Source organism: Vulpes lagopus, chromosome 16, assembly GCF_018345385.1.
Source record: "Vulpes lagopus strain Blue_001 chromosome 16, ASM1834538v1, whole genome shotgun sequence".
NCBI lineage: Eukaryota > Metazoa > Chordata > Mammalia > Carnivora > Canidae > Vulpes > Vulpes lagopus.
In genome coordinates, this window is record NC_054839.1 from 34,601,012 (window position 1) to 34,627,894 (window position 26,883).

General features: G+C 35.4%; 1 protein-coding gene across 6 annotated transcripts in view; it reads right to left on the minus strand.

Annotated features, from left to right (window-relative positions):
- The window catches only part of PIBF1 (progesterone immunomodulatory binding factor 1), a 194,722-nt gene that overhangs the window by 26,367 nt on the left and 141,472 nt on the right, over window positions 1–26,883 (minus strand). For 5 of the 6 annotated variants that reach the window (XM_041731278.1, XM_041731274.1, XM_041731276.1 and 2 more), the window contains 2 exons: window positions 9,719–9,849; window positions 2,092–2,176 (listed from right to left, as the gene is read on the minus strand). In XM_041731278.1, coding sequence (XP_041587212.1) covers window positions 2,092–2,176; window positions 9,719–9,849 — 216 coding nt within the window. Of the gene's footprint in view, window positions 1–2,091; window positions 2,177–3,183; window positions 3,352–9,718; window positions 9,850–26,883 lie in introns of all 6 variants that reach the window. The other variant, XR_005984091.1, reaches the window with a different exon arrangement.

Consider the following 26,883-nt stretch of genomic DNA (forward strand, 5'->3'; position numbering starts at 1 on the left):
GCTGAGCAGAAATCAAGAGTTGGAGACCTAACCAACTGAGCCACCCAAGCACCCCTGCGTTATTATTTCCTAAATATTCAATTTTTTAAACATTTGTGAAAATCCACATAGTGAATGAATCAGGCTTCTTCCACAGTGAAGAACAATTATTTGAAGGTGGAATCTTAGAACACAAGTGGTAACAGATAAGGCCTGGAAGTCAGAAAAAAGAATAAATATTTTTAGAGAAACTCTTCCTACTCTGTACAACCTGTTGGTAGATCTAGTTACCTATGCAAAAGTCACCTCTGAAATCTAGTCAGGGACACCTTATTCCTTTCACCCGTCATGGAAAATATACCTATTAGAGAACTACTCCAAAGGCCATTTCTAAGACAGAGAAAATCCTGCAATTCCCTTGACACCATTTCTAGGGAACTGCTTTGAACTGCTTCCAGGAATATTCCCCAGTTCATCTCTCTCAATAATATCCTTCCAATAATTTCTTCCCAAATATCTGTTATGTCTTTCCCAGACAAGGAAACAATGTCTTCAGCATACTCATAAACCAATCATCTGTTTTGAGCATTTCTTTCTCTGTTAGGATAACAAAATGGTAAAAACATGGCCAAGACAAGGCACTGATAGTTCAGTGGAAAAAATGCACTGGATTAAAAAACTAGGCTTCACAATACCAACTGTTGGAGAGGATGCAGACCAACTGGAACACTTATTCGTTGCTGATGGGAATGCAAAAGGTACAGTCACTTTGGAAAATAGTTTGGCAGTTGCTTATAAAGTCAAACATACACTTTCCAAAAGACCCAGAAATCCTGCTCCTGGGGTATATACCAAGAGAAAGGGAAACTTACATTTACCAAAACACATACATGATCATTTATAGCATCGTTATTATTTATAGACGCCTCCAAATGTCCATCAACTGGTAAATGGATTAACAAACTCTGGTATGTCCATACAACAGAATATTCCTCAGCAACAAAAAGGAATAAATGACTAATATTTGCAACAACATGGATGAATGTTTTTTTATAGTAAATGAAAAAAGTTAGTCTGAAAAGACTGATCACTTCATTTATACAACATTCTGGAAAAATGGAATACCTTTTGCCGGAAAAGGCAAAACTATAGGGATAGAAAACGGATCAGTAGTTGGGAGGACTGTAGGTGGGGAAAGGGTCAATATTAAAGGGGCATGAAGGTATTTTCTGAAGTGATGAAACTATTTTATATATTGTCTATGGTGATGGTTACACAAGTGGGTGTATTAGCCAAAAATCACAGAAATGTATAGTAAACAGGGCATGAATTTTACTGTATGTATATTGCATTTCAATACATCTGACTCAAAAAAATAAGAAAAATGGGGTTATCTCAGTTATTAACTGGCTTTGGACAAGCCACTTGAAACTCCTTTCTCCTTTTATAAAATGAGGAATTTATATTAGCTCTAAAAGAGTTTTGGAGAAGAACAACAAAAAATATTTTATGGGCTCTTGGCATACATATAGTATACAGGCAATACAGTGATGAATAAGACAAAGTACACTGGGATCCCTGGGTGGCGCAGCGGTTTGGCGCCTGCCTTTGGCCCAGGGCGCGATCCTGGAGACCCGGGATCGAATCCCACGTCGGGTTCCCGGTGCATGGAGCCTGCTTCTCCCTCTGCCTGTGTCTCTGCCTCTCTCTCTCTCTCTCTGTGACTATCATAAATAAATAAAAATTTAAAAAAAATCTTAAAAAAAAAAAAAAAGACAAAGTACACTAAAGAAATTTACTGTCTAGTGCGATAGAGAGGTAAAACATAATTATTAAATAATGGGGAAATCCAATGACAGAGACTGAACAAGGCAAAAGGGGTCAACAAGAAGGGGCATTCCAAGAATAAGAATTAACCCAAAGAATAAAGTATAATTAATTCATAAAGAATAATAAAGTATATCATATGTTCAATATAAAGGACCAGATCACAGTGAGACATAAACATGAGAAATCATTAATGTACATGGACAACTGGAATCCAGCAATCTTAATGCAACATGGACTCTGAAAAAGCATAAAGTAAAAATTATGACAAAATGGAAAAAGTACCTCACGATGATTTAGAAGTTGTTCTAAATCTAATGCCATTTGATTCTTCATCTGTAGTAAAGCTGACTTTTCTTTATTTAAATTGCTGAAAAAAAAAAAAGCCGATCAAGGTTTAAAGCCATCATATTGGCATAAATTTAACTAAGAAACAGTAAATAGCAAAAGGCTAAAGACAAAGCTGATGGCCTGAATTAAAGAGAAATTAAATTTATAGTCCATAAAGATATCAGATCAGCCACTGTAATGTTTGATTTAATCAACAGCTAACTATTTTCTAAGAAGACTTTTAATGATCATTTGACAGTACAGATGAGATGCTTTCAGAGAATTCTTTCCTGCCTAGTAGGAGCATAAAATTAGTATTTTAAAGAGGACTACTCACTCCTGAAATGTAGAAAAGATCAAATGGGATTTATATAAAGGTAAAAAGTATGTTTGGGCAAGATATTAAAACTCAAGACACAGGAAATCAAATTAAAACATTTACCCTTAGCACTAAAAGTAACATTTTAAAATTTACCACACACCAAATTACCAGGTACATGTAACTAAGCTAGATAAATGAATGAGATATTCAGTTTGTGCTAAATTTGGGAAAACAATTTTTGTCCCCAAATTCTTAGTTCAATCTTTAATTTCTAATTTTGCATTGTGAATTTGCCTTTGATAAAACCTATCTTCTGATTGGAAAGGGTGAGAAGCCTAAGTAGAACATATTAATATTTTAAAAGATAAATATTTGAGGTCTATTTTGTATTTTCTGCAGTTTTATTATTCAATGTATAAAAATTAATTGGAATTATTAAATGAAATGCTCTTTGAAAGCCACTGAAATGAATCTACTCAGCACCACATCAAGAATTAAGAAAAGCAACAATGAATTAAAACAACATAATTTCATAAATATCAAAACAAAATCTGTGAAGTTAAAATTAGAATTATTTTGCTGGATAGGTAAGATTATCCTTTAAGAAAATGGAAAGCCACCAATTTTTAAAATATTAGTTACAAGTTTTTTTTACTATTCAAGGAATAGTAGTGGGTGATCTGAAAAAACTGGTAATTCCAAGCACTTAAGAGGGAAAAACTCACATTCTCCTTTTTCCTAGTAACTGAACTTCCCCAAGGAAGCACCATAGTTTGTCCTCTGAGAGAAAGATAAGATGCAATTTTGACTTCTGTTTCCAACTGTGCCACTGACTCAAGTGTGTGGTATAAAAGCACAACACACACGACCCTACTAAGCCTCAGTTTTCACATCTGTAAAAGTGGAAAACAATACTCATGTATGTCAAAGGGATATATGAATTACCTAATAAATGATTAAATAAAGAATTGAACATATAAAATGCAACATAAATGCTACATGGTATTACTAATTGAGATGAAAAACATATATCACAGAAAAACAGTAATTAAATGCCATACAGCTTAGATGCTTAGCAGAAGAATTCAGAATTAGGCGTCAGAGATCCTACAGAGCCTTGGAGTTGAAAAGAACTAAATGATATAAAGGTAACTGAGTGCTACATTCTGCCAGAGTCCTCCAAAGCATGGTAAAGATCAGATGTTTCTGTAACTATAGAATTCAAATCTATCTTTAGCTAGAATCATCTCGAAGATGAAATATTTTTCAAAATTAAACATCCAGTAACATAGGAATAGGATTTTTCGAGGAACAGAAATGTGTTAATGCTCATATGCATGTATATGTTAATGTTAATGTTCATGTATGTTACATACACATACTATGTAAACAAACACAAGCAGTACATACACACAAAGACAAATGAACACACACACACTCTTTCTCTCAAATACCAACAGGTCCTTAAATAAAATGTATGCATTAGGAATGGAACGTTGATGTAACCAAGGATTTTAACTGGATAATTTGTTAGAAATGCTTTATGTGTAGTGTTTAATTTTTTTCCAGAATAAAGGAAGTATTCCAATTTAAAAAAATTTTTAATTTTATTTTATTTAAGATTTATTTATTCATTCATGAAAGACACACACACACACACACACACACACACACACACACACAGACAGCCACACAGGCAGAGGGAGAAGCATGTTCCATGCAGGAAGCCAATGTGGGACTCCATCCCGGGACTCCAGGATCACACCCCGAGCCAAAGGCAGATGCTCAACCACTGAACCACCCAGGCATCCTGAAAGTATTCCATATTTATTTATTTATTTTAAGATTTTATTTATTTATTTATTCATGAGAGAAGAGAGAGAGAGAGAGAGAGAGAGAGAGAGAGAGGCAGAGACACAGGCAGAGAGAGAAACAGGCTCCATGCAGGGGGCCCGACATGGGACTCGATCCCGGGTCCCCAGGATCAGGCCCTGTCTGGACTGAAAGTGGCGCTAAACCGCTGAGCCACCCGGGCTGCCCTATTCCATATTTAAATAGCAAAAATAACTATTTAATATTGAATAAAAAGTGGGTAGATAAATTGGTTCACAGAGCAACTCTGTTCTACCTGCAAGACGTGGGTTTATCACAAACAGTACAGACTCCTCTGACGATATTTGGGTATATATTTTCAGTCTCAGCCTTCTCTATAATATACTCTTAAACCACAAGGGAGACTATCTTCAACTCATGGGTCTCTAAAACTGAATATAATGATTATTATACTCTGTATTCTTCTATGTATGTAATTACTCAATCAAAGTTTAGTTTCTATAAGACACATTTCATAACAGTGGTGAAAATTTACCTTAAAAATACAAAGCTCCTATGCGTGACTCAAGCAACTACAAAACAAATCTCCTTATAAGCACATCTTTCATGAATGGTATATTACACCCATAACTGTCCAATTCACTGTTAATTATTACTCAGAAATTCATGTTTATGGCTCTGTGTCACCTGCTATATGAAAACATATTCCTGATATACTGTTCTTTAACTTCCTGGATCAATATACCTTGGCTTAGCCTTACAAGGCTAAGTAGTCTTTTCTTCTTAAACTACTGGTTAAGAATAAACTGAGAATTGACAATGGGGAAAAGAAATTTATGCTAATTATTTTCTTTCCATGCTTCCTTCAGTTCTGAGCCATAGATCAAACTATATAACCCAGATTGTCTCCTGTGGTTTGGTAGAGGAGAGTTTAACAGTACTACTTTTAGAATGGATTATTACTTTAATGATAGGGGAATTTAAAGTAGTTAATAGTGATATCTCAAATGTTAGCTTTTAATGTGTTTATTATCATTTCATTTTAGTACATATTTACTCTAACCTTTCTAGACATTGAATATAAATAGCTAGATTTGCAAGCTGTGGGTGTGGTATAGTGGTACTGTTTCATTTTCTAAGAAAATGATAAAATTATTCAGTTCCTTAAAGAGCTTTTATTGTATAAGCTAGAGACATATTTTAAAAAGAAGCCATTTAACTAAGACCATAAAACTCCTAAAAGAAAACATAGGCAATAAACTCTTGGACATTGGTCTTAGTGATTAGTTTTTTGGGTCTATCATCTCAGGTAAGGGCAGCAAAAATAGACATAAATAATTGGGACAATATCAAACTAAAAAGCTTTGAAATAGCAAAGGAAACCAGCAACAAAACAAAAAGGCAACTATAGATGGATGAATAAAGAAGATGTAGTGTACACACACACACACACACACACACACACACACACACACGGGAATATTAGTCTCCTATAAAAAAGAATGAAATCTTGCCATTTGCAATAACATGGATGGACCTAGAGGGTATTATATTAAATGAAATGTCATAGAATGACAAATTCTGCAGGATTTCACTTACATGTGGAATCTACAGAGCAAAACAAATGAACAAAACAAAACACAAAGATTCATTAAAACAGCTAGTGGTTGCCAGAGGGGAGGGGGCTGGAGTTTGGACAAAATAGGTGAAGGGTATTAAGTGGTTCAAACTTCCAGCTATAAAATAAATACATCATGGGGATGAAAGGTACAGCATGGGGAATACAGTCAATAACACTGTTATAAGTTTGTACGGTGACAGATGGTAACTATACCATGGTAAGCATTTCATAACATATATAAATGTTTAATCCCTCTGTTGTACACCTGAAATTAATATGGCATCAACTATACTTCAGCTTAAAAAATAATCGATTCATGTAAATATTCCTTACAATTAAAATCAACAGCTAGCAAAAAGGAATAGGCCTTTTTAAGGATAATCACTTAGTAATCATTTTGAATGGGTTGTTTGATGTTTAGATTTCAAATTAATGAAGGACAAAAGGAAGGGAAGTAATATTTACTGAGCTTCTCGTGCCAGAAGCTTTATATATGTTCTTTCATTTAATTTTTCCATCTAACCCTTGAGTTCACACTAATATCTCTATTTTACAGGCACATTTGCCATGACAAAAGAAACCAGGCTGATGTGCATTCAGAGCCCAGGATAATTCCCCTACATGTAAAATGTCATCAGCTCAGAATAATAGTGATGGTGGACAGACTGCTGGGTCAGACTTACTGACTGGGCTGTTTTTTATGGTAGTTTATTCATGTTATGGGGGCACATTTAACAGCATCTCAAAGGCCATATTTAAACTGCTGAAAGCATCTTAATTTTTCACATTAGAAGGTAGCTGTTTCAATTAGGAGCAAGTTTCATGTCCTATGAAATACTAGTTCAGAATTTATTAAAATATTTATACAGTAAATTTATGAAACATAGACAGCTTTAAAGGACTCAGATTTTAGCACAAAAATATTTTTTATAGTTAATTTCATAATTGACATAGTTTCTATGATTACTAATTGGTGTCATGTCCAACAACACAGCCATTAATTGGCCACAGGTGGCAATTAAAATAAAAATTTATTTAATTAAAATAAAAAAAATCAGTTCTTCATATGGGTAGTGGCTACCATACTGGACAGTGCACATATGGAGTATTTTTACTAGTACAGAAAGTTCTACTGGCCAGTGGAGGTTTATTTCTTTAATTTTAAAAGTTTTAAAAAAGATTTTATTTATTTATTTTAAAGAGAGTGAGAGAGAACTCAAGCGGGGGGGGGGGGGGGGAGCAAAGAGAGAGGGAGAAGCCAGGGAGAGCAACTTGGGGGGCGAGGACTTGGAGCTCAACCATCGCTCTGGTAACATGACCTGAGCCTAAAGTAGATGCTTAATCGACTGAACTACTCAGGCATCCCAAGGACAATGGAGGTTTAGAAGAGTTTGTTTAATTGATTGGTTCCAATTCAAAACTAAGTACTGAACTAGATTTGAACCCATGCAACGTATCTTTAGAGCCTATACTCCCTTTTAAAAATCTTTTTTATTTTTATTTTTTATTTTTTTAATTTTTTATTTATTTATGATAGTCACAGAGAGAGAGAGAGAGAGGCAGAGACACAGGCGGAGGGAGAAGCAGGCTCCATGCACCGGGAGCCTGATGTGGGATTCGATCCCGGGTCTCCAGGATTGCACCCTGGGCCAAAGGCAGGCGCCAAACCGCTGCGCCACCCAGGGATCCCTAAAAATCTTTTTTAAAAACAACTTTATTTGGAATATTTGGAAAGAAGAGAGAAAATATAACAAAGCCACACGTATCCATCACCTGGCTTCAACAATGATCAATTCATGAAAGCTCCACCTTTAATCACTCTTCTTTTTTTTTTTTAAAAAAAGAATTTTATTTTATTTTAATTTATTTATGATAGTCAGAGAGAGAGAGAGAGAGAGAGAGAGAGAGAGAGAGAGGGAGAGGCAGAGACACAGGCAGAGGGAGGAGAAGCAGGCTCCATGCACCGGGAGCCCGATGTGGGATTCGATCCTGGGTCTCCAGGATCGCACCCTGGGCCAAAGGAAGGCGCCAAACCGCTGCGCCACCCAGGGATCCCTTTAATCACTCTTCTATACTATTTTATTTATTTTTTGCTTCTCTCCCTTAATTATATTAATGAAAAATTATCCCTTATTCAGAACAGAACATAGGGAGGCAGTATAACATAATGTTAACGGTGAAGAGTATAGAATCAGAAAGCAGACAGATCTGGATTCAAATTTTGACCCAACTTGCTTTTAGATAGCAAGTTGTTTAATTTCTCTAGGGCTGAACTTGTTCGTATTAATAGTTTCCTTCTATAGCTATTATTTTCCTCTATATTAAATACTTTCAGCTCTTAATTTTTAGTAAAATAAATATTCAAATAAACTTATTTAAAGGTGACTGTGAAAGGTAATTTTCCACAGGACTTTTATGTTCCCACTCCAAGATTAAAAAGGTAAAAGGAGATTCTTTACAAAATTTCAAAAAGAATATAGGAACAAATATATAACATAGGAAGAAAAAGTTCTATTTAGAGTTCTTTCCTCACTTTCCTTAAGATAACCAAGTGCCCAGTGAGTGATAAAACATAATTTCTATTGTTCCCAATAGCAATTTAAATAAGAATTACTTAAATCAATCCAGAAATAGTTATTTATATTGACATTTTAAAGCATAAATGTGATTTAAAATTATTTTATCATATCATCCTGCAATTAAAGATCAGGAGTAAAGTTTTGGACCAATTACTTTGGTGGGGTAGAAACAAGAATTATTCTTATTCATCAAAAAGAACACCTACCCATATGTTAGAGGGTTTTAAAACCAGTGGTTTTATACTTTTGGTTATATAACTTAGGAAATCTGCATTTAATAACTATTTTATCCTCACTGTTTTCCAATTCCTTCATTTTACAATTTCTATTCCCATATAATTCTCTGCTTCTCCATTTATGAATCAGTTTATAATTTATTTAAATTATTCCAACAATCTTAAAATCCAATAATAACTAACCATCCATGAGTTAAAATTTCTTTCTGTATAACACTATTCTTTTACCTCAACTTAAAAAGACTAAAATGATTATACAGATGAACAGGTAAAGAATTTGAATGATTATTAAATGGAGCAAGTCTTTAAGGTCACTCTCTCTCAAATAAATAAATAAATCTTAAAAAAAAATAAAAAATAAAAACAAATTATCTCTGTAAAGAGGGCCCAGGAATTTATACTTCCTACAAAGTTCCCTAAATGATCCTGATGTATCTATCCTCCTTCTGCACCTCCTTTCCCCCACGTTCTCTCTCAAAAAAAATAAATCTTAAAAGAAAGTTATTTTTGGGATGCCTGGGTGGCTCAGTTGGTTAAGTGTCTGGCTCTTGATCTCAGCTCAGGTCTTGATCTCTGGGGAGTGAGTCTGAGCCCCGCATTGGGCTATACACTGGACGTGGAACTTAAAAAAGAAAAGTCACCTGACTCCACAAATGGCATCTGGTTATATTCTTCTCCCTTTGGTCAAGCCCATTCTGTTAATGAAATCTAGGGAAACAAGGACAGGAGAGCTGCTTATGTCCTAGGGTGGGTAAAGTGCTTTGTTATTAAGCGTAGCATTGTTATTTCCAGGCTAAGACTTCTGATCATAAGGTGGAAGGTGAACACCTAATGTGATGTGACCTAGTTTCTCTAAGATAAATTACATTTAAGACCATGTTTACTATTTTAATTTTTTTTCTTCACAATCTACAAACTTAATTCATGAATAGTAGTATTACCTTTACATTGCCTTTATTATTTGAATAAAAGATTTATATAGATGATTTACCTGACATCTTTCTCAAGTTGTGTAATACACTCCTTCAGCGAATCAATCTTAGAATCTCTTTGACGCACTGATTCAATGAGATATCTGTAAGGTTGCTGAGTCTGGTTTAACAGAGAATTGGCCCTGTCAAGCTGAAGAAAAACAGATTTCATGAAAACCTTAAAAATTTTACAAGAAACCAAGGTTATTCAAAACACTGTAGCATAGATACAGTACACCCAAACTCCCTTACATCAATTACTCAGAAAAGCTTTTCCTGTGTAACTTTGAAAGTTTAAAAATTACTAACCAATATAAGTATTCTTTTTTTTTTTTTTTTTTTAAATTGTATTTATTTATGATAGGCACACAGTGAGAGAGAGAGAAGCAGAGACATAGGCAGAGGGAGAAGCAGGCTCCATGCACCGGGAGCCTGACGTGGGATTCGATCCCGGGTCTCCAGGATCGCGCCCCGGGCCAAAGGCAGGCGCCAAACCGCTGCGCCACCCAGGGATCCCTAAGTATTCTTTATAATAACAAGTAATACATAAATAGGAAAGAAAAAATTTTAAATAAAATATGAATTTTAGGGATGGGTTACCTGACTGTTTTGCCATTTGTCGGTGTGGGAAGATATGTAACAAGAATTTTATCTCCTTTTATTTTTTTAATTTTTTAAAGATTTTATTTATTTATTCATGAGACACACACACACACACACACACACACACACACACAGAGGCAGAGACACAGGCAGAGGGAGAAGCAGGCTCCATGCAGGGAGCCTGACGTGGGACTCGATCCCAGATCTCCAGGATCAGGCCCTGGGCTGAAGGCGGTGCTAAACCACTGAGCCACCTGGGCTGCCCTATCTCCTTTTAATAAGTATCCATTAGCTAAGAATAAAAATCTTTTGAGCTTTATTTCTATTCAAAATAACATAAAGACATTACAATTTACCATTTTCCTCATGTCTTCATATTTCTTTCCTTTTTTTTTTTTTTTTAAGATTTTATTTATTTGACAGAGAAAGAGAGAGAACAAGCAGGGGGAGCAGCAGAGGGAGGGGGAGAAGCAGGCTCCCTGCTGAGCAAGGAGCCAGGTATGTGGGGCTTGATCCCAGGACTCTGGGATCATGATTTGAGCTGAAGGCAGACTATTAACTCACTGAGCCACCCATGTACCTCTCTATCTTTGTAAAATTGGTGAATTGTAGCTAAATCATTATGTATAATGACATTTAAAAAAATTGTAGTTAAAATATAAATAATATAAAATTTACAATGTTAACGATTTTACAAGTTAACACTCAGAGGCCATTAAGTACATTCACGATGTTGTGGAAGCATCACTAGGATCTATTTCTGGAATATTTTTTATCAATCCCAACAGAAGTATCCATTAAGTAAAAACGCCCCCCCCCCCCCCCCGCCAAGCTACTGGAAATCTCTATTCTACTACCTATCTGTATGAATTTGCCTATTCTAGATATATAAAGGGAATCATATAATATTTGTTATTTTGTGTCTGCTTATTTCACCAACGTACTGTTTTTAAGATTCATCCATGCTGTACCATGTATCAGAACTTTATTCCTTTCTATAGCTATATAATATTCCACTGTGTGTTTATAGCGCATTTGTTTATTTATTCATCTCTTGATGAATATTTGGGTGGTTTTCACTTTTTGGCTATTGTAAGTGATGTTGCTACAAATAGTGGTGTATAAATAAATATGTTTGAGTTTCCATTTTCAATTCCTTTGGGTATCTGCCCAAAGGAGTGGAGTGAAACTGTCAAGTCATATGGTAATTTACATTTAGCTTTTTAAAAAAAATTAAAAAAACATTTTTTCTATATTTAACTTTTTGAGGAAATGTCAACTGTTTTCTACAGTGGCTGCATCATTTTACATTCCTATTAACAATGCACTTGGTTCTACTTTCTCCACATCCTCACCAATACTGTTATTTCATGTGCCTATTGGCTATTGGCTGTAGTATATCTTCTTTGTAGAAATATCTGTAAGTCTTTTGCCTATATTTTAATTAGGTTGTATGCTTTTTTGTTGTTGAGTAGTTCTTTTACATTCTGGATATTAAACTCTTATTAGAGATATGATTTGTAAATACTTTCTTTCATTCTGTGGGTTCTCTTTTTACTCTCTTCTATCTTTTGATCACAAAAGTCTTTAATTTTGATGAAGTCCAACTTACCTATTTTTTCATTTGTTCTCTATACTTTTGAGGTCCTTTTTAAGAAACAATTGCCAAACCCAAGATCATGAAGATTTTCTCCAATGTTTTCTTCTATGAGTTTTATTTTCCTAGCTCTGAAATTTAGGTCTTTGATCCACTTGGAATTATTTTTTGTATATAGTATAAGATATGGGTTCAATTTCAATGTCTTACATGGAGATAATCCAGTTTTACCATCACCATTTGTCCAAAAGACTTTTTTTCATTGAATGGTCTTAGCAATCTTGTTGAAAAATCATTTACTGTAGATGTGAAGGTTTACTTCCAGACTCTATTTTACTCTGTCTTCTCTACCTATTCTTTTGCTAGTACAACATTGTTTTGACTACTGTATCTTTGTAGTAAATTTTAGAATCTGGAAGTGTGAATTCTCTTTTTCTTTTTTGAGATTGTTTTAGCCATTCAGGGTCCCTTGAGATCGTATCTGAATTTTAGGCTGAGTTTTTTTATTTTTGCAAAAAATGCTCTTGGGATTCTGATAGGGAGTGCATGGAATCTTTAAACTGTTTTGGGCAGTATTGTCATCTTAACAATATTAAGTCTTCTAATCCATGAACATGGGATATCTTTCCATTTATTAGGTCTTTCTGAATTTCTTCAGCAATTATTTTGTTGTTTGCAGTGTACAAATCTTTCTTCTATTTGATAAATTTATTCCTAAACATTTTATACTTTTTGATGCTATCATAAGTGGAATTGTTTTCTTAATTTCCTTTCGGATTGCTCATTGCTAGTATATTATGCACAATTTTATATTATGCCTTTACCTAATATAATTATTTTTCCAAACTCTCAGAGTACCTTAATTTATGATTTTAATGGTTACAAAACTGTCTAGGAAGCTAATGTACCATAATTACATTGCTTATAGTAATAAACATTTAGGACGTTATCCATTTTTGACTAGTATAATATTGCAACAGACTTCAAAATTAATTATTTTTCTTTAATGTTTTCTTTGTGAATTTTTTTTCAGACAGAAGTTACACTAAGGTTAAGGAATATGTAATGTTCTTGATATATTAAGACCAAAATTCTTTCCTTAAGGATTTAATTAACTTATATATCCAACCAATCTTAGTTTCTTTGTTTATTGTGTTTGCTGTTTTCCTAAGCAAATGTAAAATATAGGTTAGTAGAGGACTAAACACAGCACTGTCACTATCAGCAGGCCCATACTTTGGTACCTAATGAGTTCCAGAAAAAGTATTCTAAAGTTGGATATGCAAAAACTGAACAATGACTACAAAAGTGGTGGATATCTATTATAAGTGTGAGGCATGGGGAAGAGAGTATTTTATTACATAGAACAAAAATACTATAAAATTCCTACTTTATGACTTTAAATGTTCTTTGATAATAAAATTCTAGCCCTTTATATATTTAAATATTTTTTCCTCTTTCCTTCATAGTCTCTAAAGATTTGCTCTTTTTCTGGGACAAGAAATGATTTATATTTTTTTCTCAAGTGAATTATATTTACAGGATTTATATTTTTTATTAAGATCTAAACATATAATTTGTTTCAGTATTGCAATTTTTTGGTTTTCTATTCACATAAAAGAAATGAGTGACTAGCAGCTTAGAAGCTGAAGGTTTAGAGAAGAGTAATATGGGTACAGTGGAAGGTACAGTGGAAGGCAGAAAGAATCTAAGGCAGAAACAATCATTGTTAAAATGATCAGCCATGAGATCCAAGTGGGTAAGGGAGAAAAAGTCAAAGTGGTTGACCAGCTAGCTGTTAGAGAATATCTGCTTGCAGATTGAGGACTACTTTGTAAAAGTTATTTAAATAGCTCAACTGAATTACATTAGAAAATTTCCTTTTGGTTACATTAGCACAGGGAAAAAAAATTCCTCAAAGAAAAGGAAATGAATAGTGAAAGAAAAGACGACTTCATTTTTTGGACATGATTCATTACAGTAAAGCAAAGCTATAAAGAAAAAAAAAATACCATGAATATTTTCTATAGTTTGGGTTTTAGTGTCCTTTTTCCTTCCTTTGGTAGTCATTCTTTTAAATCTATTACAATGTCACTGGAATCTTATTACTTAGTCTACTTAGTTATTTTATGAACATTCAAATATGCAGCTGGACAAAAATAAAACTAAGTTCTACTTACCTGTATAACCAGTTTCACTAGTCAATTAAATCAAACAATTGCCTCGACTTTGTTTTCACGGAACTGACCTTAACTGAATAAACTGAACTGACAAGTTGCTTTGTGTTTCAAAGTGCAGAATAGTCCGGAGGGGGGTGGGGGGCGGGGCCGGGGGCTGGTGAGCAACATCAGGGAAGCACTAAGGGCATTTACAAATTGTAGTTAGCTGTAGCCTAGAATGAGCTATGTTTGAAACTTATCAGATCTAAATTCAATTGCATAAAAAGTATAACAGCAGTCATTAGTCTTAATTATTTTAGTTCCACTTTTTTCATCACAGCAATTACACAGGTTAGGTTTTAGTATTATAAACAAAATTAAGGGCCCCAGAAGCCTTACTTTCAAAAGGTATCTCTAATATACAGCCTACAAACTCTTCCCTCTCTGGACATTAAGAACAACTACAGTGCTGTCAGTTTTAAGAACATATTTCTTTATAAATTTGTTAAGCTTTTAAATCTCCAAATTTAATTCCTCATGAAAAATAGATGTTTGTCAATGAAAAGTGATGCTAATACCTATTTTTGAAATAATTATAATTCGACAGAATTTAATTCCTCCAACATGGCTTACAAAAGTCTTTCTGTAACTATAATAATTAGTATTCAAAAAGTTACACAATCGCTCACTTTGCCTATTGTTAGTAATCTTTTCCTTATAGGAAAGCCTTAGTAATTAGTGACTCAAGAATCATATACGTAATAAATGACTCAGGAGTAAACCCATGACACAACATTTTATAGAATTGTTATTCCGCCTTTGTTTCAATAAATTGTGCATATGATTCAGAGAAACGCAACACCTGATTAAAGCATAATTATATATTTCAATTCAAATTTTAATTAACTCTTGGATGATAATCTAAAATCATATATTTTCTCTTAAAATTAAAAAAAAAGTATATAAAGGTGACCACATTTTGTTGTGTTTCTACTAAATGTGGGATTTTTTTTCCTTGTAGAGTTTATTTTTAAAGAAACTCCTAGAAATGGAGCTCTTGCCAGGGACAAAATGCATTCTGTTGAATAGAATTTAACATTGAATTAGTTTCTGTGCAATATATACAAGTGATACTTTCTCGTAGGTGGTAGTTTTTGAAGAAAATTCCACATATCCTTATCTAATCTTTTTGATTGTGCCTTGGAATGTAAAATGCCTATTTGAGGTCCAAAATGGAGCAACACTTTGGTACTAATTCTCTGTGTTCTCAACCTATAGGAGTAGTTGTCAAATCTAGTTAAATCATCAGATCACTGGTGAAAACAGTAAAAAAACAGTGATTTCTGGGTCCCAGCCCAGTTCCAATGAATCAGAATTTCTCAAGGCTAGTCTTAGATTCTGATAATCAGTTAAAAATTTAGAAAGCATAGTTTTAGTGATCTTGGACTTGCTGCAGGCCACTCCATCCAACTTTTAGCAGGTTTAACTCTACTGCACATAATTCATCTTATATCCTGAACCATCCTTCCCATTAAAACCACTTTCTTATCCTGTGGCCCAGTGGTAAATAATCTCATCATATTTAACAGGAGTGATATTTAACTGATACAATTCAACCAATTAAGATGCCAGCTTTGCACTGGAGCAGGTGCCTGGAGAAACTCTGTAATCCCAGGTATTACTTCTTTGTTGGTAGATGGTGAGATCTGGGGGATTTTAGGAGAGGCACCAGACAGACAGAAATGACATGCAGGGACTTAGGACAACAGCTGTGTACAGTATTCTCACAAATACTTTCTTGTTTATTTTTAAAAAGATTTTATTTATTTATTTGAGAGAGAGAAAGAGCACATGGGAACAAGGGCAAGTAGTGGGGGGTGGCAGGGTGGGCGGGAAGGAGAGGGACAAGTAGACTCTACTGAGTGTGGAGCCCAGTGCAGGGCTTGTTCCCAGGACGGGAGGAGTACATGACCTGGAATGAAACCAAGAGCTGGACACTCAACCAACTAAGCCACCCCGGCACCCCCAAATATTTTCTTATTTTAATAACCAAAAGCAAGTGCATGCTAGTTGATTATCAGTCCTGCTCTGATCCTGAGATTATCAAAGTATGGTAATAGGAGATATTAACAAAATAAAAGGAAAAATAATAGGTAAGACAAAATTCTTGAGTAGGACATTAAATATTTCAGAATAATCAGCTTGGATGTGATGGACTATCTACTCATAAGTCACAGAATACTCAGGACTGGAGAGGATGATTTTTTTTCCAAGTGTGGTCATACATCACTTTTATTAGAGTCACAAGAAGAGGGAGTTAAAAATGCAGATTCATGGGTTTCATTCCAGACCTACTTAGTCACAACCTCTAAGGGCAGGATCTAGAAACCTATATTTTAAACAAGAATCTTTGGTGATTCTTACAGTCACTAACATTTGAGAATCACTAGTGAGGTGTAAGTATAGAGCAAAGCGGCAGACATGTGAGGGACACCTACACTGCAGGGTTGTAAGAAGATAAGACATCTGAGGGAGAATGGTGTCATCAAGCAAGAATTTCTAGATTATAACATCCAAAATGTCATGCCATAGATCAGGAGACTGAGAAAAGAATACCAACAATTAGGAAACCAGTGCTGATCACTAAGGGCGGGCATAGCTGAACAGATGATCAGGGAGGACAGTAGTAGGAATTAAGTATAAAGAGAGGGGTTAACTTTTGAAAGTTGCCTATGTCTACACACACACACACACACACACACACACACACACACACACACTCACAGTCTCTCTCCCATTTTTTTTGAAGAAGGACCAAAAGGGGGGAAAAAAGAGTAAGTGAAGATACTAAAAAAATCCTTGGGTGAAAGAGACTCCAGAAAAAGAAACTGAGGTGACCTAATTATAGTAACAAAGCTACAGATGATGATAGATGATGGAACTGATGGTTTTGAGGAGTGTAAATGACCTGCAATGAGGATATTGGGACAGATATCCCAATAATAGGACAGAGGCAGAAAAATAAAAACACTGGGCAGCAGGAATGAGGGCACGGCTGATCATCAACAACATGAATTTGTAATGCTTTCAAGCGGCAAAAGTAACAGATTTCCACAAGAAATTTTCAGCACATTACCACAAAACCAAAGAATCTTCTCTCCCTCTCTCCTTCCTTCCATTAAGTATTTATGGGGTAACTATCAGATTGTAAGGTAATATGCAAAGGGTAGGGAATGTCAAGAAAAGCCTGATTGATGGATGAATTAAGGGACAAAGCAATCTGGGGTACTGTGAGTGTAGTACCCAGATGGTTGGTAAGGCTGGGTAGGAAGAAAAATGAAGTCAAGAGGGGCTTGACAGGGAAAATATGAAGAGTTTATGAGTGTGGAACACAATGAGTGCAAATAAAGCACAGATTTAGTGGGAATGAGAGGACTGGAAGAGCTGGAAGGACAGGAGATTAGAGTCAGAGAATGGGATTTTCAAGTTCAAGGGGTTTAAATTTCTTGTCCCTGAGAAATTCATTTTAACGTGGTTCAATTGTATACCAATCCTGCTCGCAATGGGGAGGGTGTTGCTGTGAGAGTTGTAATAGTTCTTAAATAAAAAAAAAAGTGGTCATTCATGAGTTATCAAGGCAAATCAGTAAGATAAGGAGTTTAAACAATTTGTTTGATGGGTAAACAGGATACAATTTATAGATAAATCATCATTTTCCCTTACTTCAGTGGTGGTTGGCATTTTGTATACACACATACACTCTCACATTAGCTGGTATGTGAACCTATAAAAAGCATGCTTATAGAACAGATTCTAGTATATTGTCCTGAATCCACGTAATTGAGTTTTTTCCAGAAGGAACCGTAACAAAGACTTCTTGGCTTAAGCACTTGGCAAGGTTGGACACAGAGCTGTTAGAAAAATGAAACTGAATGTTTTATCCATAAAACAAATTGGTCATTCATATGGTAGATAAATATATGTTAATCACTATTAAAATAAAAAGGTTAACCTGTATATAATTCCACATTATAATCTCAAAAAATCAGAATGGCAATAATCAGCCTCTTCACATTAGGTCTTTTTTTTTTTTTTTTTTCCACATTAGGTCTTTTTAATGGAACTTTATCATGGATCAACAATTTAATTATCCCTCATGTCCAGTTACATTATATCTTGAGCATCCACAAAATTTATGAGGACACTAACTTCCCAAGGAGTGAAGTATCACATGAAACACACAGACACAAGAGAAAATGAAGAAGTCTCCCCCAGATTCCTTTCACATTACAAAAAAATTGTTATCTATGTCAAAAAGTTACTTTCCAGGGGCTATTTTCCTGCTACCAACAAATCCATCTTCAAGGACTGCCAAAATGTACAAGGGACAAAAGGTGGCCACCATTACCTTCACAGAAAATGAGTCACTAACATCTTCTCCCTCCTTTTTTCATCTATCTCTTCTCTATGGTATTCAGATTTCATTCCCTTTCTCATCTTGTTTTTGAAGACTTTATTACAACAGTTTTAGGTTCACAGCAAAATGGCCTGGAAACACAAGGAGTTCCCATATATTCCCTGCTCCCCCATCTCACAACCTCTCCCAGCATCAGCATTTATGACAACTGATGAACCTATACTCACATACCACTGTCATCCAGTCTAGAGTTTACATTACAGTGCACTCTTGGTGCTATACATTCTATGGGTTTGGACAAACGGATAAGGGCATGTGTCCAGTTACAATATTATAAACAACAGTTTACCCTAAAAAGTCCTTTTGCTGTATCTATTTATCCCTCCTTCTCTCCTAACCCCTGCAACTACTGATCTTCCGTCTCCATAGTTTTGCCTTTTCTAGAATATCACGTAGCTAGAATTGTACTGTATATAGCCTTTTCAGATGGTCTTTGCCTGTTTTTAAAAGTTTCTTTTTTATCCTCTGCTTTGCTTTTCTGTGTTTTCTCTCCTAAATGTTATGAAACATACTGTTTTATTTTAAAGTGAGAGAGCGAATGAGCAGTAGGGACAGAGAGAAAGAGAGCGAGAGAGAATCTGAAGCCAACTCTGTGATGAGGACAGAGCCTGATGTGGGGCTCAATCTCACGACCCTGAGATCATGACCTAAGTCAAATGTTTGACTATGTCATCGAGGTGCCCCAAACATACTCTGTTTTAAAAACTAGAAGTAATCCACTCATTTGCTTGGAAAATCTTTTTTTTTAAGATTTTATTTATTCATGAGAGACAGAGAGAGAGAGAGAGAGAGAGAGAGGCAGAGACGCAGGCAGAGGGAGAAGCAGGCTCCATGCAGGGAGCCCGATGTGGGACCTGATCCTGGGTCTCCAGGATCACACCCCAGGCTGCAGGCGGCGCTAAACTGCTGCGCCACCGGGGCTGCCCTTGCTTGGAAAATCTTATTTGGAATTTAATAAATAATTTACAAGTGAGAACACTGAGGCACAGAGAGGTCAAACAACTTTTCTGAGTTTACACCGCAGTAATTACCAGAAAGGAGAGTTTAACCCAGTGAGTCTGGCTCCAGAATCATTTGCTTAATAGCCAATATTCATTACTGCCTCTCAGTAGCAGGAAAGAAAGCAATAATATGTACGACTAGCACAAAATGTGAAGATATAAGAATTCCTCTCCTCTACTACCTCAAAATAAAGAATGTAGACTAAAGGCATGGGTGTGCATGACAACACATAAACACTAAAGAAACATGACCAACTGTCCACAAAGGAAGATGCTTCATAGCTATTCTTCCACATAAAGATATCTAATTGAATCTACGTGGGTGCCATGTTCATGTGGGACTTATGGGTGCTATGCTCTTTTCCTTGGTGCTTTAGTCATTTTCCAAGGACATGTAAGAACAGTGGTGTTCCGTTTGTGCCTTCTGTGTGCCCATCTGGCTGCAAATTACAGGCAGCGATAATTGGTTGTTATCCTCTGCCTGGTTTACTTCTTTCATAAAACTTATCAAGTTTTAATTTTTTACTTGAAAAAAAAAATGCTTTGTTTCTCCCTAATTAGTTTATAAGCTCCAAATGGTAGGAATTTTTGTCTTATTCAATGATTATTTCAAGAACCTAGAATGACAGCTGACATACAGGTACTGAATATTTACCAAAAGACTGCATTTCATATTAGTACTACCTGACACTTAACAGAATTCATTTACTTAATATACTTTATTTCTTATGCTGAGTTCAATGGCACAAAATGAACTAAAACATTTTTTGATAACATTACCTTTATCAATTACTCTTAGATAAGTACTTCCTGTGTAAAGAGCCAATAAAGAAATAAATTTATTTGGGGGAAAAATCACATTTTCTACAATGGGAAATCTCGTTTACTGGAGTTCCTCAAGAATATATCTATGTAACTCAGTGATAAAAATGTTAACACATAGATATGGAACTCAATACAGTTCGAAGAAACTCAGTGCAGTTCAGAACAAGATGTATTTTTTTTTTTTTTAAAGATCTTATTTATTTGAAGGAGAGAGCACAAGTGGGGGAGATGCAGAAGGAGAGGGAGAAGCAGACTCCCTGCTGAACAAGAAGCCTGACCCAGGGCTCCATCCAGGACCCTGGGATTATGACCTGAGCTGAAGGCAGATGCTCAACTGACTGAGTCACCCAGGCACCCTAAAACAACATTTATTTTAAAAAAGGGATCACTTCAGGGGTGCTTGGGTTACTCTGTCAATTAAGCAACTGCCTCTTTATTTTTAGCTCAAGTCATGGTCTCAGGGTCATCAGGCTCTGTGCTCAGCACAGTGTCTGCTTGAGATTCTCCTCACTTCTCTCTCCCTTTGCCCCTCCCCTTGCTCTGTCTCAAATAAAAAAATAAAAAAACAAACTTAAAAAAATCACTACAAGTTTTTTTTTGTTTTTTTGTTTTTGGTGAAGATGAAGCCTAAACACTTTCTACAGATAAAGAAGAAAATAGCAGGGTTCTCAGACTGTCATATATACACATTATAAATAATTTGCAGGATCAGAGTTATAGAATAAAATTATACAAATCTATAAATGGTACTAATTCCAAACAATGGGAGAAACCATAGTAAATTTGTTCAGAATTGTTCAGTGGAAGAGAAATGGACAAAAATATGGGGAAATAATAATTGCTTCAGCAGCACACTGTGTTAATTCAAAATGATACAGAGGCTGGATTAGCATTGTTCCTATATGTGGTAGACAGTTGGGAAGCATTATAGGTTTTCATATGACAGTCACACCAGAGGACCCTGTATTTCTTGAACAGGTTTCACTTTTTTTCTCTTCTCAGTATCTATGCTGATTTCTTAAGAAGGCTTCCCTAAGGAGAAGAAAATGTGTTACTTATCTGTCCAATTGAAAACACACTGGGGGTTGTAAGCAGTATTAAAAAAAAGGAAGAGGGGATCCCTGGGTGGCGCAGCGGTTTGGCGCCTGCCTTTGGCCCAGGGCGCGATCCTGGAGACCCGGGATCGAGTCCCACATCGGGCTCCTGGTGCATGGAGCCTGCTTCTCCCTCTGCCTGTGTCTCTGCCTCTCTCTCTCTCTGTATGACTGTCATAAATAAATAAAAAATTAAAAAAAAAAAAAAGGAAGAGAAAACAAACAACAGAATGGCAACTAATAGAATATGTTACATGTCGTAAGGTACCCACTCCTATGAAAATTACTTCAAATACACACACATACACACACACAAATACACATAATGTATATACTGGATTGTTATATAAGCTGCACTTCTTACTATTAGGTAACGGTGAAAAAGTATAAAACCTATTTGTTCAGGTAATAGTTAACATTTTTAATTATAAAGGACAAAATTTACATTAAAAGCAGTCCAAATCCAGATCAGTCTCAGCTTAATTTTGTGGCAAGGTTTTGTGGGCTTTATCACCTGCTGAAAATTTCAGATCTGAAGGGTGGAGGTGTCATGTAAGGGAGGAGTTAACATGTAATGTTAACTATTCCAATGGCATATCCACCAAAAACCTAAGAGCAGACAGAGTAGAATTTAGAATTTGCATCTGAATCATTTTTCTCCTTTGATTCTTCTCTCATAAATATGCCAATCTAATGGAAGCCCACTCAGACAAAAGAGCTTCTTTTAGGCCTCAGGAAGCCTGGGAATCTGGTAAACCCCGGGATCTCACACTCTTTAAGATCCTAGTTAGTGCAAGCAACACTCCTATGGTTTCATAAAGTAGTTTGAGTGGTATTAAATAACACTTAAAATTGCTAGCCATTATTAATATCATTTATTCATATAATTTTGATATTAGTGAAATATTTACACAAAATTTTTAAGAGGCTATGTTATCGGGATGCCTGGCTGGCTTAGTGGTTGAGTGTCTGTCTGCCTTTGGCTCAAGAGGATGATCCCGGATTCCCGGGTTTGGGTACCATATCAGGCTCCTTGCATGGAGCCTGCTTCTCCTTCTCCCTTTGCCTGTGTCTCTGCCTCTCTCTTTCTGTGTCTCCCATGAATAAATAAATAAAATCTAAAAAAAATAAAATAAAAAGGAAGCTATGTTATCATTGCTATTAAATGTTTATCTTCATCATTTTATTGTATATTATTATTGCTTACCTTTTGCTTTTCTATACCGATTCAACAAAGTTGTTGAATTTTATTAGTAATTCATGTTCTCTATTTTAAATATAATAATTCTGGTTAATTTGAAGTTTTTTTTTTTTAATTTTTTTTTAAATTTATTTATGATAGTCATACAGAGAGAAAGAGAGAGAGGCAGAGACACAGGCAGAGGGAGAAGCAGGCTCCATGCACCGGGAGCCCGATGTGGGATTCGATCCCGGGTCTCCAGGATCGCGCCCTGGGCCAAAGGCAGGCGCCAAACCGCTGCGCCACCCAGGGATCCCTGAAGTTTTTATTAGTCTTAAAATATCCAGTTTTCCATACTTTTCCTAAAATGCTTAGTTTGTATGCAATTAAATATACTTTTAACACTTGAAAAGAGCAAGTGATTACTCTCCAGAATTGCAGTTTTACTATCATCTACCTTTTCATAAAAATTACTTACATTGACATTACATAACCTTTCTATATTGTGTTAAAAATTCATTTGGATAGTTCATTCTGAATATTTCCACATAAGCAAAATAAGCATTATTTATTCCAATTCTGAAACTAGTATTTATTTAAAATGCCAAGGGTATTGATAACAATACTTACCTTATTACTACTATTGCCAGAAGCAGAAAAATAAATAAAACATAGGACAAAAAAAACCTATCTGCATTTACTGATGATAAGTGTATGCCAGTTGGTATGGTAGGTGCTTATCTTAGATTAAGTTATCTCTAATTCTTGAGGCAAACATATATATAGTATTATTATTCCCACTTCACAGTTTGAAAAATTGAGGCTTACAGAGGGTAAAGAACTTACCTAAAAGTCATACAAGCCAGTCTGCCTAACTTGAAAACTCAGTTTCATATCCCAATGGTTACGTGAATATAGTAACATATGATTAAGTGCTATACACATGTATTCTCACCTTTATTATCTCTTTTAATTACTCATCTTTGCTTAGTTTCTTCCTTTTACACTAAAATAAAGTCAAACAAAAGAAACAACTCTAGTGTTTTCAATTAAGATTGATGACCCTACTGATTCCATGTGACTAGAATATTTTTTTCATGGTGGTGGTGGGTGGAGCTGATATGTACCCTGCTGTGGTTCCATGTGTGACATAAAGCATATTATTGAGTCCTTGATACTCGGAAAGAAACTAAAGTTTTCTTTCTAATTAGTGGGTCTGATTTCTCATTTCTCCCTCTGCTCCTCTTGGTTAGGGCTTCCAAATTGCTTCAGGTTCATTGTAGCATCCTGCACTTGTCTTATATACTTTGACCTATCAAAAACAGAAGTTATTCCTTCAACAAACATCTATTTACTTTGTACTGAATCAGGCACTGTGCTAAGCAGTGGGGATATATAGACCAATAACAAAAGATCCTTCTTCTTAAGAAGCACATAGACAGCTATGTCAACAACATCTCTATCTATCTAAATATACCTTGGTATATATGTTTCATGGGAATACATAAGTCATTTTTGCCTGGGGCTCGAAAATAGCTTGACAGAGTAGGTGACACTTGATATTAAAAAGACAAGCACCTGTGACACAAAGATGGCTACAATGGGCAAAAAGTTCAGAGTGCACAAAAGCAAAGAGACATGAAATAGCATAGAGTGCTTAGAGAATTCAAGTAAAGCACAAGAAGTTACATATGTGGGGAGAAGCACAAGCGGTTGTATACAGTAGGAGTGTGGCTGTGTGTGGATGTGTGTGTGTTGTATAATGCAAGATGAAACTGGATATGTAGGCAGGGGTAGGATAATGGAAGACCTTATGTGTTATTCTCAGCAAACAAAGACAAGTCTAACTGTGGGAGAAACAAAAACAGATTTGTATTTAGAGTATTTTGGCAACAAGGTGGAGGACTAAATAGAGATAATGCCAATCAGCTGGTTCCTAATTTAATTTAGATGATAGATAAGAAAGAGGTCGTATCAAGTCAATACCAATAAAGCAAGAGACTGAGTAGAGATGTTCAGAAGGTGCTATGAAGATAATAGGGAGGATCTGCTTTTGCTGAATGCTCCTTTTGTACTCTTTGAATTGATTATATACATGCTTACCACATTAAATCTCCAACTTACTCAAGAAAGGCTACAATGAAAACTTATTGTAGTTGGTAGCTGAAGCCATAGAACATGATGAAGTAAGACACTCTAAGAAGAGAACAGTGTCAAGATAGATCTGGGGCATGTCCACAGTTATGGAACAATCAGAAAAAAGTAAATAATGGAGAATGAGAAGTAGGAGGGTAATAAAGTGGTGGAGCAGGAGCAAAAGACACACTACCTGGTGTAGGAGGAGCTGGAAGTGAGGACCGGGGGAGAGGGGAGGTAGAAGAGGAGGATGACAAGTAGGTTAGGATTAAATTGGCCTTTGTCAAAGCTAAAGAATATGGACATTCCCTGGTAGGCAATGGACCTTTCAAAATGAAATCAAGATCCACAGTATAGTGGACAGTTTTGGCTAGAAGAAAGAATCATGATGGGCTGATAAACTTTACTTGCCAAATTTAAAAAATTTCAGGCAGTGTAGTACCCTATGTGTTTATGTTTTAAGCCTCATATTTTTAATGGTGAAATAAAAGCACTGCTCTTTATTGAAAGAATTTTACATATCAACAAACATTCAGGAAAACTTTTTGGGAGGCAAAGGGACTCCCTAAATGGTACTGTTTTCTATGAAAATGGATATATCTTACAGTCGCTGTTGATCAAGCTTGCACATGCAAATTTGATCTTAGCTGTTTATATTGTGATTTCAATTGAGTTCTGAGTATGGTTAATCTGTCACAGGTTGAGTTTAACTGCCATTTAAAATGTCTCTGGAAATATTCCAGTATGATTTGGCACATAGGTCGTGTTAGAAGGACAGAAATGAAGTTAGGTGGTATATGATAAAAATCATTGCCTAAAGCCTACAAGAATGAGTGCTTAAAACTGAAACATTTAAGGTGATAATGAAGCATTGTATCATAGTTAAGTTGGAAGCATCTCCTACTCTTTCACTCTTTGGTGGTACATAAAATATATTTTTCCCCCCCTCAATAAAGGCTTAGAAATATGGAGGGAAAAGTTGGCTTTGAAGTTTAAAGAGATTTAGTTCTTTTAGGGGTGTTGCTGGCAAATCAGTCTCTCTTTAAAATATGGAGATGGAATTGTAGGTAGGAATTGTGGGCAACAGACTCCTTACAAGAGACTGGGTACACTGAGGATGTTGACAGAACACTCTCAGCAGTTGTTCAGGTCAGATAACTCAAAGAACAAAGGCACACATTTACTCATCTAGAAATTTCTATGTTTGTAGAAATCATGTAATCATGTATCCCAATATCATTTCTAAACTGGCAAACTGAATCTAAATTAAAAAAAAAAAAAAAAAAAAGAACTTCCAAAAGAAAAAAAAAGAAAGAAAAAGAAAAGTATTTCAAAGACCCCATCAAGTAGAAAGTCCTGCCACATCTTTTCTCCTTGCCTGCGCATAATTAGACCCCCTTCCTGTTTCCTTTTCTCAGTCCTAAAATATTCAAATGCATGTTATGTTTTTAGAGGCTCTAAAATTTTCCTATAGCAATCCTTCCTCTAATACTCCAAAACACTTCTATATTCTTTTATTTTTTATTTATTTATTAAAAAAAAGATTTTATTTATTTATTCATGAGAGATACAGAGAGAGAAAGAGAGAGAGGCAGAGACACAGGCAGAGGGAGAAGCCTCTCTGGGACTCGATCCCGGGTCTCCAGGATCATGCCCTGGGCTGAAGGCGACACTAAACCACTGAGTCACCCGGACTTCCCTTCTATATTCTTTTAAATACTTGCTCTTGATAATGAAATGGAAGAAGGAGAATGAGGATAATGATATATGGAGGAAGGAGATGAGGAAGAAGAGGAGGGGAGATCTCCCTTCCACTGCCAACCAACACTTTTTTCCATATTATTATGCACATAATAAGTAATTTAAACTCCAGAAAGGCAACACTGAAAGAATCTTTCATCCACCCAGAACTTCAGTGCCCCCTTCACAAGGATAATCATCAACAATGAATGATTTCTTTTTGATTATTCCAGATATCTCTATGCATATATCAAAGCAAACAAAGAGATCCATGTATGGGTATTCATGAATATATATGTCTGGCAATGAAATTTTGGGTACAATGAATATTGCTGGAATGTAATCTCTGTTTATAGATATATTTTACAAAGTA